Below are 12,855 nucleotides of genomic sequence, written 5' to 3' on the forward strand. Positions count from 1 at the left end.
GTGCAATTATGATATGGGGGCCGGCATTGTGGCACAGTGGGTTAAGCCACCACTTGGGACACTTGCATCCCATATCAAAGTGCTACTTTGAGTCTTGCCTGCTCTACACTTCCAATCCAGTTTCCTGCTGATGTGCCTGAGAGGCAAAAGATGATGGACCAAGTACTTAGGTTTCTGCCACCCATGTGGGAGACCCAGGTGAAGTTCCTGACTCCTGGTTTTGATCTGGCCTCACCCTGGCTGTAGCAGGCATTTAGGGAGTGAGCCAATGGACTGAAGATATGGCTTGCACGCACTCTCTCTCTCTCCCTCCCTCCCTCCCTCCTCCCTCCCTCTTTTGTCCCTCTCTGTGTCACCCTGCCCTTCAACCAAAATAAATTTTAAAAGTTTCTATATACTTATACCTTATTATCTAATGATAAAAACTATACTTACTCCTATTGGCAATAAACTTCATCCTCTAAGTAACTCCTGTTTTTAGTTTTTAGGAAATTCTGGGTTCTTTGTGTGCCTCTTACATCTGTCTTAACAAATCATTTGTGTTTAACTTTGTGTTTAACTCCTGCTGGTCAAGAACCAAGAGGTTTGCTGAGGACACGCTTGGCATAATGTTACAAACAAGCAGCAACTTAATAAAATGCCTATTGTCTGTTCACTTTAGAAAAACATGTTTTTACAATCTTTCTCTTTTCCAAGTGAAATAAGTCTAATGTCATTTAGTCTTACACAGCTCCTAAAATTTAGAGATCAAATAAATAAGAACTCTGTGTTGTATAGTGCAGAAGTGAGCCATCAGAAAGTTATAAATTCACCACACTGAGAAGTCTAAATCTGTCCTTAGAGTCTCTCTCTCTTTCACTTCCACTAACAAAACGTGTTGTTGTTAGTGTTGGTGAGTCAGCATCATGATACATCCAACAGTTTGCTAACAGTAAGACAACAGGCACCAGTCTTCCTGGCTCCACAGAATTGGAGGTTACTACTGTACATCAGCATCTTCCACCTGGGATACTACAATGGCTTCCTCAGTGAGCTTCCTGCCACACCCCTCCCCCTTCAACATGATCTATACTCCACTCCAAAATGACCATGATCCCCTTAAAATATAATTCACATTACCACCAGGTAAACTCCACGAGGGCAAGGATTTTCATCTGCCTGGCACATATGTGGTGATCCACAGATGCTAGTGGGATCATGTCACTCCTCTGCTTCTCATCTGTCAGCTCAAAAGCCAGTGTGCTAATCACTGCCCATCAAGCCTCACAGCTATGCCCTCCCCACCTCCACTCCACATTATCCCCAAACCCACTACCTATGGCCTCATCTCCCACTACCATCCATCGTCTTCCTCCACTGCAATCCCTCTGGCACACTCATGTCCTTTGTGCATGCTGTTCCCTCTGCCTAGAACACTCTTCCTTTAGCTTCAAGCCTCAACCCTCACCTCTGTCTGTTCCAACACTCTTTACCTCTATGTTTCGTTTATTTTTCTCCACTGGGATATTATATAATTTAATTATCACCTTTATTTCTGTCCCCTGACCCCCAACAATAATGTAAGCTCCTAGAGGGTATAAACTTTAAAGAAATTTACTTATTTATTTGAAAGAGTTACGGGGGTGGGGGGGAGAGGACAGAGAGAGAGAGAGAGAGAGAGAGAGAGAATCTTCCATATGTTGGTTCACTTGCACATTGGCCACAACAACCAGGATGGGGCCAGAGAGAAACCAGGAGCCAGAAGCTTCATCTGGGTCTCCCATGTGGGTGCAGGGGACCAAGCACTTGGGCCATCTTCCACTGCTTTTCCCAGGCCATTAGTAGGGAGCTGGGTCAGAAGTGGAGCAGCTGGGACTCGAACCAGCGCCATATGGGATGCAGTTGTTGCAGGTGGCGGCTTTTCCCAATGCACCACAGTGCAGGTCCAGGTACAGACTTTGTTCACTGCTAATCCTCAGCAGGTATTAGTGCCTACCACTTAAGAGCTAGTCAATAAATATTTGTTTAAAAAGTAAAAAGAAAAAAAGGACTGCTATGTAGGAACATTTTCTTTTCAACTCAGCAAGAAACAGTGATGGTAGTTTTACCTTTGGGTACAACCTCACCCCAAAATGTCTAATAAGCTCCTTCTAATGGGTTCCTTTGTTGTCAATAGCAACTTTGCCAGGAAATCTCCAACTTTTCAGTAGTATCAAGATATATCTAATTGTATACAGCATGTTTGAGCTCTCATCAACATCACAGCATCAACTGCCAACTAAATATTTATGCTTATTTTGGTAGGAACAATTCTAATCTGCTATAGCATTAGCAGTTTGAGAAGTGATTAACTTGTATACATTTTCACTAATTCTAGGAAACATTACTCATTAGAACATATGCTCCACTGGAAACAGATAGCATCCACCTGTGCTTAGGTTTGCTTCAAGTGAAAAGATTTTCCATACAACCGGGTTAACAAACATGAGTTCACATTCTCCTCTTGAAGCTGTAAAGCCCAGTGGTCAGAGGACTCCCCCTTACCTGGACACTGGTGAGAGTCGTGTACTGGTATGCTTTGACAATCAAGTAATTAGCTTCCACATCTGCCAGTCCCAGCAGAATGTACTTCCACCATTTTCTTTTCAAGATGTCTAAAAGGTTATCATTGCCTGGGTGAGAAAAAAAATCTAGATTAGTACTTGGCAAGATCATTTGGAGCTTAAAGAGTCAGAATAATGTTTGTTGTGTATTTTGATGGGGGCCCCACCTAATTTCCATTACTCATAACCCAAGCTCTTGCAACAGTTCAGCAGAATCAATTATATGTTTTCTAGCTTGAGACTCAAGTTGTTGAAGTGTCATCATAAATCAAGTGTTCAATGAAAGCATCGGAAAGGAAATAAGAGAAAAGTGGTAAATTCCCTATCCTATCCTAATAGAAACACAATATATAGATATGAGTTTGCATGTTGCCATTTCTGACAAGCAATAGGGTATTCTAAGAAATGAAATGTTTTTCAATGAATTAACACGCTTCTTCAGAGGAGTATCTGTAAGTGATCATTCTTTTGGAAGAGATGTGCTCTCAAATTAAGTAGGATCCACTAGTTTGGAAAAATCTAACATCATAGGAGAAGTAAAGTTGGTACACATATGAAAAGGCATTGTGGTATGATAACTTATTAGGAAATAAAAGTAAGTGAGACTCACAATCAAATAATTACCTTTAAGACCCAATTTGCAGTTACATCCTGAAAACACAGAATTAGCCTCTACATAGCATGGCAGGAAACACCTAAGACCTGTCCCTAGGAAGACCACAGTGATGTGTTATGAGCCACACTGACATTCGAGTGGCCAATGCTTCAAGGGAAGAGCAGTGTTCAGGGTCATGAACCATGCATCAGTTCTACAAACAACCCCAAAAGTTCTGGTCAAGTCTTGTGTTTTCCCCTAAAAATGATCTCCCCACCCTCAAAAAGAGTCTCTCCTTTTAAAAAAATGAATTACTGGTCTTGACTCATAGGAATGCAGTTGATACACTAAGGTTCATTTTAAATGGGGACTAACAAACATCATCCTGTCCATTTTGTTATAGGACTCAGAGATAATGAAAATAGGATTGCACCCTCCCAGTCGGATATCCATTTTCTTCACACCCCTGAATTCAATCCCATTTAATTTCTTTTATACCATGCCCATCTATTGTGGGAAGAACTTTAGGGGCTGCAAAATGGGCAGCTTCTAACAGAGAGGGGTGGTGAGATCATGGGCGCTGGAGCAGGCTGCCTAGGTTGGACTCCACTCCATCAGTTATTGCCAGTATGTCTCAGAGCAAATGATTTAAGTGTCCCATGCCTCAATTTCCTCATCTGTAAAGTGCGGGCAATAACAATATTCTCCTGAGTTATGAGGTTTTAATGAATTAATATACAACTTAGAAAAGTAAAGCAACCAAAATGATTGCCTGTCACAAAAATGTCAGTGACTTCCTGCTTTTTCCCATTTCCACCTAGAAGTAATTATTTTATGATGGTTCTAAAGTAGCTTGAGCAGCCAGTAGTAAAAATGCTGATTCTTTACTAATTCCTCATCTTTATTTCTGTTACAACATACACTTGATCAATGTGAAATCCATGTTCCATTTAGCATTCTCTACTCAAAGATATTTTGAAAAGTGAAGTTCTTGACATTTCAAGTACTTTTAATAGTGTGTCTTAATTTTATCAACCACAGGGGAAAAAAACATAAAACCCAACAAGTAATGACATTTACAGCTTTTTTTTTTTTTTTTTTTTTTTTTTTTTTAACAATTTCCATTAGGTTAGGGTTTGGTGCTACTTGCTTTAATCAACAAGTTCAAGCCAGTGCCGCGGCTCACTAGGCTAGTCCTCTGCCTGTGGCGCCGGTACCCCACGTTCTAGTCCTGGTTGGGGCACCTGATTCTATCCCGGTTGCTCCTCTTCCAGTCCAGCTCTCTGCTGTGGCCCGGGAGCACAGTGGAGGATGGCCCAAGTGCTTGGGCCCTGCACCCGCATGGGAGACCAGGAGGAAGCACCTGGCTCCTGGCTTCGGATCAGCGCGGTTCGCCAGCCCTTGCAGCCATTTGGGGAGTAAACCAATGGAAGGAAGACCTTTCTCTCTCTCTCTCTCACTGTCTAACTCTGCCTTTCAAAGAAAAAAAAAATATCAACAAGTTCAGACAGGAATGTATACGTCTACAGCCACTACTCTCAAGGCCTTTAGGGGTAGGTGTCATGCTTTTCTAATTACTTTTATAAATAACATCTGTAGTTTCGTGGTCTTCATTTTACATTGTGGGTTTTTCTTGGGCTGGGGGGGGGGAGGGGGTTGTCTGGAAGCCAACATTTTCATGAAGATGATTCTGTTGGAAAGGTAATTCCTACATGTGACATACCTGATTGAAATGCGAGCATCATGGTATAAACTATGAACAGTAAGCAATAGTTGATAAAGCTCTGAAGCATGGGGGTGTTCACTTTGTATTTTTCTGCCAAATACTGGCTGCTGATGGCCGTCCCACATATACACAAGGACAACATCTGACCCAGAGCGATTGTTTTCAGAATATCCCTAGAAAACAAAGGTGGGAGTCAGAATAATGTGCAAGTAAGTTACACCTTTAACATACTCACCAATATATGCTGCAGTGCCAAACACAAGGGGAGCCAATTATTCCAAGGGGTTCTGTGTTTCATCTTACTGCCTACTTCATGAGCATGGGAGCACGGTGTTGGATTGAGAGACTACACTGCATTCTTGCTAGCATTTCTGACCCTCCCCCCATTCCCATACAGACTAATTTGCCATTTCACTGACATTCCATTTAGAGATCATTTTTGCTCCGTTGCATCAAATACTATGGAAATGTGTATCGTATGTGTATCTGTATGTGTGTGTGTGTATGGCATTTCTTTAAAGCAACTTTAACTCTAGTTTTATATCCTCCATTTATTCCATAAATGTTTAACATTTTCTCTTTCTTTCATTCTCCCAGAGACTTGGTTTCCCCAGCAGCTCCTCCAAAGGCAGGGATGGGCCACACAGCCTGCACATTAGAACCATGCATGCTGCAAGTGCATCCTAGTGAGTCTTCAAGAGACTTCAGCTCCAGGACTGCAGCCCTGCGGGAGACCCCAGGGCAGAGCTCCAACATGCTCTGATGCCTGCTACATAAAAACTGTGAGGTGATTAATGGGTGGTGTTTTAAGCCACTCCATTTGTGGTAAGCCGTTACAGAGCAATAGATAGCTGGTACTTGGTTACCACTCAACAAATATTTATTGAATGAATAAATGTAAAAGAGAAGAAAACACCATAATACTCAAATATGTGATATTTCCCCACTTTCTCAACAGAGAAAAAGATAAGGAACTCTGAGAGTGCCATGACACAAGCCAAGACTAGAAACACATTTTGAGGCCGGTGCTGTGGTCTGGGAGTGGAGCTACCACCTGGCTGCCCCACTTTCAATCCAGCTCTCTGCTGTGGCCTGGGAGGGCAGTAGAGGATGGCCCACGTCCTTGGGTCCCTGCACCCACATGAAAGACCTGGAAATAGGTCCTGGCTCCTGGCTTCCAATCAGCACAGCTCTGGCCATTGTGGCCATCTGGAGGATGGACCAACAGATGGAAGACCTCTCTCTCTCTCTCTCTCTCTCTCTCTCTGCCTCTGACTCTCTGTCACTCTGCCTTTCAAATAAATAATAAATCTTTTAAAAATTATTTTTCTATAAAAAAAAAAAAAAAGAAAAGAAGGCCGGCGCCACGGCTCACTAGGCTAATCCTCCGCCTTGCGGCGCCGGCACACCAGGTTCTAGTCCCGGTCGGGGCGCTGGATTCTGTCCCGGTTGCCCCTCTTCCAGGCCAGCTCTCTGCTATGGCCCAGGAAGGCAGTGGAGGATGGCCCAAGTCCTTGGACCCTGCACCCACATGGGAGACCAGGAGAAGCACCTGGCTCCTGCCTTTGGATCAGCATGATGCGCCGGCCGCAGAGGCCATTGGAGGGTGAACCAACGGCAAAAAGGAAGACCTTTCTCTCTGTTTCTCTCTCTCACTATCCACTCTGCCTGTCAAAAAAATAAATAAATTAATTAATTTTTAAAAAAAAGAAAGAAAAGAAACACATTTTAAGAGGGATGAGAACACCAGTCCTGGAGTGTCAGCAGCTACACAGAGAAGCGGTATTGTGGCTTGAGATACAGTGTGATTGGCTCACTGGAGATTGCTGGATCTATGGAGGAAAACTTTCTATCAGTGGCAAGGTCCAAAGACAGATCTCAAGTGCTGAGCAAGTAAAAGAGAAGCAGGTTGTGTGTGTGCATTTTATATATATATATATATATATATACACATATATATATACATATATATGTGTGTGTGTGTGTGTATAAATGCACAGTATGTATTTAGCATTTATTCTATTACAGCAGATTTGAAGTTTATATCTAAATGATGCCTGTGAGATGTTGGCTTTTTTCTGGCATTACTCTAACTGATGAGGGTGAGTGTTTGTTGTTCAGCTATTTATTTGATTGTTTAGATGGAGGGATTTAAATATATTTTTCTCTTCACCTTTATGACTTCACACTTCCTTGGGCTGCTGAAGGCTAAACGTAGGTAGAAATGATACTGATTCTATGGTACAGTGATCTGCCATAGTTGCTACTACATGAAGAGCACAAGAGTCATACAAGTTCATCACCTTGCACTTAATAGACAAGGTCCATGGACACATTGCAAAGATATATCTCCACTCTCTGTCCTGATAACTAAAGTTTTCCTAATATCAAGGGCCCATCTTTAATCTGATTTTACTTTTGCCAAATATACACAATGGTATTTAAAATAATGATCCATCTAAACTTATTTCAACTTGATCTTGGAGGAAGGTAAGAGCTTTCAGTGATAATGGGTTTGTTTGTTTTATGTGTTCAATTTGCAGATGATCAAATGACACACAGAATTCTGATTTATTTTTGGTTCCTAAAATTAAGGTAGCTTGAGGGTTGTTTCACATTCCCTTTTATTTTTAAATAACCAGGTATGCTTTGCAAAAGGCTTAATGATGGACTGTTAGAGTCTCACTAAGGTAAAGGAGAACAAGAAAAATGCTGCAGGGTCAGGGGAAAGAAAGATATGCAGACAAACAGAAACAGCTCCTTTAAGTTAACACAAGGAAAGGGAGGAGAATTGGGATGGGGCAAGAGCTGGAAGAACAGGCAGCAGTTAAGGACAGAGTGTTCACTGTTTTGTTGGAGCATCAAGGAAACTGAAACATGTTTGGAAGATAAACTGAGAGCAAAGAGAATGAAAGCTTGATGATTTCCAAGGATGAAATTTAAGAGATGACAAAGAGAGTTCTTGAAACGCTCAAGGACCAAAATTGAGAACACTGGAACTTTTATTTAAAATGTTCTCTACACAAATACTTCCTGAAACGAAAAAAAAAAAAAAAAAAATAGAGAGAGAGCGAGCGAGAGATACAAAATGTGAGTTCATTATTTGGTAAACCTCAGAGTTCATCTAACTCACTGATTTTTCCACCACAGGTGTGCACTAGAATTAACAAGAGAATGGACTTTCTTTTTGTTTCTTTTTCTTTTCTTTATTAAGGTCGAGAGAGAGAGAGAGAGAGAGAGAGAGAGAGAGAGAGAGAGATTGTCCATCTGCTGGCTCACTCCCAAAAAGCCTGCATCAGCCAGTGCTTAAGCCGGAACTTAACCTTGGTCTACCAATCAGGTGGAAGGGCCCTAAGCATTTGAACTGCCTCCTAGGATGTGCATTAGTAGGAAACTGGTTCAGAAGTGAAGTAGCCAGGATTCAAACCAGGCACTCTAACATGAGATGTGGGTGCCCCAAGTGGTGACTTAACTGCTGCATCGAATGCTAGCCCTGGGGCCAGTGCTGTGGTACAATAGGTTAATCCTCCACCTGTGGCGCAAGCTGCTCCTCTTTCAATCCAGCTCTCTGCTGTGGCCTGGGAAAGCAGTGGAGGATGGCCCAAGTGCTTGGGCCCCTGCACCCACATGGGAGACCAGGAGGAAGCACCTGGCTCCTGGTTTTAGATTGGCGCAGCTCTGAACCAACAGAAGAAAGACCTTTCTCTCTGTCTCTCCCTCTCATTGTCTACCTCTCGAATAAATAAATAAAAAATCTTTTAAAAAAATTCTAGCCCCAAGAGCCATTTTATTTATTTTTTAAAGATTTATTTATGTATTTGAAAGGCAGAGATACAGAGAGAAGGAGAGCAAGAAAGAGAGATCAATTGATCTTCTACCCACTGGTTCACTCCCCAAAGGGGTGCAACAACCAGGCCAAAGCTAGGAGCCAGGAGCTTCCCCGTGGGTGCAGGGGTCCAAGTATTTGACCCATCTTCTGCTGCTTTCCCAGTCACATTAGCAGGGACCTGGATCAGAAATGGAGCGACTGGGACTCAAACCAGCACCCATATGGGATGCCAGCACTGCAGGAGGAGGCTTAACCTGCTTTGCCACAGTGCCACCCCCACCTCCCTCCAAGCTGAGGGCTCAAATCAGATCAATTATTTGACAGTCTCTAGTGTGGGATATTGGTATTCTTTCAGCTCTCTGGTGATTCTCCTAGACACTGCCAGGTTGAGACCACTGATGCAGTCCAACCACGTCAGAGTGGAGATAAGGTGCCAAAGCTATCCAAACTGGATTTCCAAACTTCTGTGGAATTACAGGACATGTCATTCTTTTCTCTCAAAGACTTCTTGGAGTTTCTTCTGGCTTCAAAATGTTTATATTATTCTTTCCCCATTTTTTTTTTCAAATGTCTTTCTTAGTCTTTGTTTCATTAAATAAATATGTACTTTGTGTCCACAGCTTCTAAACAAAGAGGAAAATATCAAAAGGTAGAAAACACAGAATCTCTAAAAGTTTACAATGTACTTTTTCCACTGGAATATTTGTTGCAGTAACTTATAAGTAACCTCAAATAATCATAGCACAAGGTGGAGCTTGCTGGGCAAGACAAACCTGAATACACTTGTGGAGCACTTTCCATGGGCCAGGTCATGAAGTCACAACAGTGAAAGGCAGCCCTGGTGTCTCTGGCAGACAAGTGGGCATATACGCTGGTCACGAGAGTGCAGCAAGACAAATGCTAACCGGACTAGTTGTAAAAATTCCTGAGGCCAGTGCTGTGGCTCAGCAGGTTAGGCTGCCACCTGCAGTGTCAACATTCCCTGCAGGCACTGATTCAAGCCCCAGGTGTTTTACTTCCCATCCAGCTCCCTGCTAATGAGCCTGGGAAAGCAGCAGGAGGATGGCTCAAGTGTTTGGGCCCCTGCACCCATGTGGGAGACCTGGAAGAAGTTCGTGGCTCCTGGCTTCGGCCTGGCTCAGTCCGGCTATTGCAGCCATTTTGGGGAGTGAATCAATGGATGGAAGACCTCTCTCTCTGTCTCTCCTCTCTCTCTGTCTCTCCTCTCTCTAACTCTGCCTTTCAAATAAATAAATAAATCTTAAAAGAAAAAAAAAAAAAGAATGGCATCTCTCACCAAATAAATAAATAAAAACTCCAAGAGTTCACCAGAAAGGCAAGATAATGAAGGGTGTTCCAAGCAGAAGGAATAGCATATGCCAAAGCAATGAGCTCTAAAACAATGCGACACATTCGGAGATGTCAAAAAGGTCGATGGAGCTGCAGCACCAAGTCTAAGAGAGAAATGGCAGTGGATGAGGATGGAAAAGCCCACCAACACCAGATCAAAAAGGTGTGATGTATAACCCTGTAATGCTGGCTGCCACTTGTCTTGCTGGTGATGAGATCATTGGAATCTTCTGAATAAGGAGTAACATGATTAGCCAGGCAAGAACCGAGCATTCCTGGTTTAAGTACTAGTGCCCCCACCACAGCCCAAATTCAAGAGTTTAGTCCCCAAAGTCTTAAACTACCTACCAATTATTAAGAGGGTGGAATGTAATGCAATCATGGCATTTACAGGTGGTGTCTGATGGGAGACCCTTAGGTCCCTGGGAGCATGTCGTGGGAAGGGAGTTCCCACCAGGGGACTGCTACAAAAGCCTGATTTGGGCCTGAACTCTGCTTCCTGACTCACCATGTGCTCCTCACTCCAGGTGCTTCACCAGCCACTACACTTCCTCACCAGGCAAAGCCGACTCTGAACCTCCCAGGCTATAAGCTAACTAAACCTTTTTCCTTTATCAGTATTATGTCTTAGCTATTTCACTGGAGTAACACAAAACTGATTATTGCCCTGGATCCCCAAATACATCAGAGCATAGCACCAAAACCTATTCTTAATTCCTAACATGGAAACCAATTAAAGAAGCAAGTTGACAGAGACAGAAGAGTTTATGATAATAGCCAGTTTCCTGGATCAGATAATTCATAGATAACAATATGATTAATCAGATCCCAAAATGGGGGGGGGGGGGGCGGGCATTTGGTGCAGCGACTAAGACACCGTTTGGAGGCCTGTGCTGTGGCTTAGTGGGTAAAGTTTCCGCCTGCAGTGCCGGCATCCCATATGGGTGCTGGTTGGAGACTTGGCTGCTCCACTTCTGATCCAGCTCTCTGCTATGGCCTGGGAGAGCAGTAGAAGATGGTCCAAGTGTTTGAGCCCCTGCACCCATGTGGGAGAACTGGAAGAAGCTCTTGCCTTTAATTCAGCCCAGCTCTGGCCATTGTGGCCATTTGGGGAATAAACCAGCAGATGGAAGATCTCTCTCCCTCTCTTTCTGCCTCTGCTTCTGCCTCTCCCTCTCTGTAACTCTGCCTTTCAAATAAATAAATAAATCTTAAAAAAAAAAAAAAAAAGCAAAAGAAAAAAGAAGACAGTGCTTGGGATGCCTGCATCCCTTATTGGAGGGCCTAGTTCCAGTCTTGCTCCTCTACATCTGATCCAGCTTCCTGCTAATGAACACCCTGGGAAACAGCAGGTGACAGCTCAAGTACTTGGGTCTCTGCCATCCACATGGAGACCCAGAATGACTTCCAGACTACTGCCTTTGGCCTGGCCTCGCCCAGATCAGACTGGGGCATTTGGATAGTGAACAAGAAGACAGATTTTTCTCTCTTTCTCTCCCTTTAAAATAATTAAATTAACTAAGCATATTTTTAGGTTCCAAGAACAGTAGAGAAAGGTACATTTGGAAAAGATAATAACTCCACTCTGAACATGTTGGGTTTTGTTTAATTATGAGACAGCCAAGAAGAAATGTTCAACAGGCAGTTTGGAGACTGGATTGGAGAAATCCATCTGGCACTCATGAGCATAATAAAGGTGGTAGTTGAAGCTGGGGATATAAATTAGACTGCCAAGGCAAATAACTAAAACCCAAAAAGAAACAAAGGTAAAGAGAAATATCCTGGGATAGTTTTTTGTTTTGTTTTTTTTTTTTAATTTGACAGGTAGAGTTATAGACAGTGAGAGGGAGAGACAGAGAGAAAGGTCTTCCTTCCGTTGATTCACTCCCCAAATGGCTGCCATGGCCGGTGCTGCGCCAATCCAAAGCCAGGAGCCAGGTGTTTGTTCCTGGTCTCCCATACAGGTGCAAGGGCCCAAACACTTGGGCCATCCTCCACTGCCCTCCTAGGCCACAGCAGAGAGCTGGACTGGAAGAGGAGCAACCAGGACTAGAACCCGGCACCCATATGGGATGTTGGCACCGCAGGTGGAGGATTAACCAAGTGAGCCACGGCGCCAGCCCCTGGGATAGGTGTTTGGTACAGCAGTTAACATGCAACTTCGGACACCTGCATACCATATCAGAGTCCCAGCTAATCCACTCCTGGTCCAGCTTCATGATAATGTGCACCCTGAGAGGCAGCAGATGACGGCCTAAGTGCTTGCTGGCCACCTATGTCGGAGACCCAGAAAGAGTTCCAGGCTCTTGGCTTTGGCCTGGCCCAAAAAGACTGAACCAGCAGACAGAAAATCTCTCTCTCTCTCTCTCTCTCCCTTTCATTCTCTCTCTCTCACTGCTGCTCTCCCTGTTGTTCTGCCTTTACAAATATTTTTTAAAAACATAAATAAATATTCTAGGAAACAGTCACATGTAAGGGACTGAAAGAAGAGGAATTAGAGATGGAGATGAAGGGGCACAGTCAGAAAGGAGGGAACCAGCAAGGAAGGGCGAGCACTCTGGAGGCTACATGGAGATGGCATTTCCAGGAGGAAGCCCCGGAGTCTGGACCTCAGCCACGTTCTCCTAACTGCTGTTCCTGCTCCACTCACTCTCCAAATCCAGTCTCCGCACCATACTTGGAGTCAATGTTCTGGATGTTAATTGGATGGGATTGCTCCCATGGCTAAAAACCTTTCAGTAGCTCCGTCTGCCCTTGGATGAAAACCAAACTT

The 12,855-nt window shown here is 43.5% G+C and overlaps 1 protein-coding gene across 2 annotated transcripts in view; it reads right to left on the minus strand.

Annotated features, from left to right (window-relative positions):
* The window catches only part of SLC35F2 (solute carrier family 35 member F2), a 63,009-nt gene that overhangs the window by 15,924 nt on the left and 34,230 nt on the right, over positions 1 to 12,855 (minus strand). For both annotated transcript variants that reach the window (XM_062198349.1, XM_062198350.1), the window contains exons 2-3: positions 4,901 to 5,076; positions 2,524 to 2,651 (exon numbers count right to left, since the gene is read on the minus strand). In XM_062198349.1, coding sequence (XP_062054333.1) covers positions 2,524 to 2,651; positions 4,901 to 5,076 — 304 coding nt within the window. The remainder of the gene's footprint in view (positions 1 to 2,523; positions 2,652 to 4,900; positions 5,077 to 12,855) is intronic.

This window comes from Lepus europaeus, chromosome 7 (assembly GCF_033115175.1).
Source record: "Lepus europaeus isolate LE1 chromosome 7, mLepTim1.pri, whole genome shotgun sequence".
NCBI classification, from domain to species: Eukaryota; Metazoa; Chordata; class Mammalia; order Lagomorpha; family Leporidae; genus Lepus; species Lepus europaeus.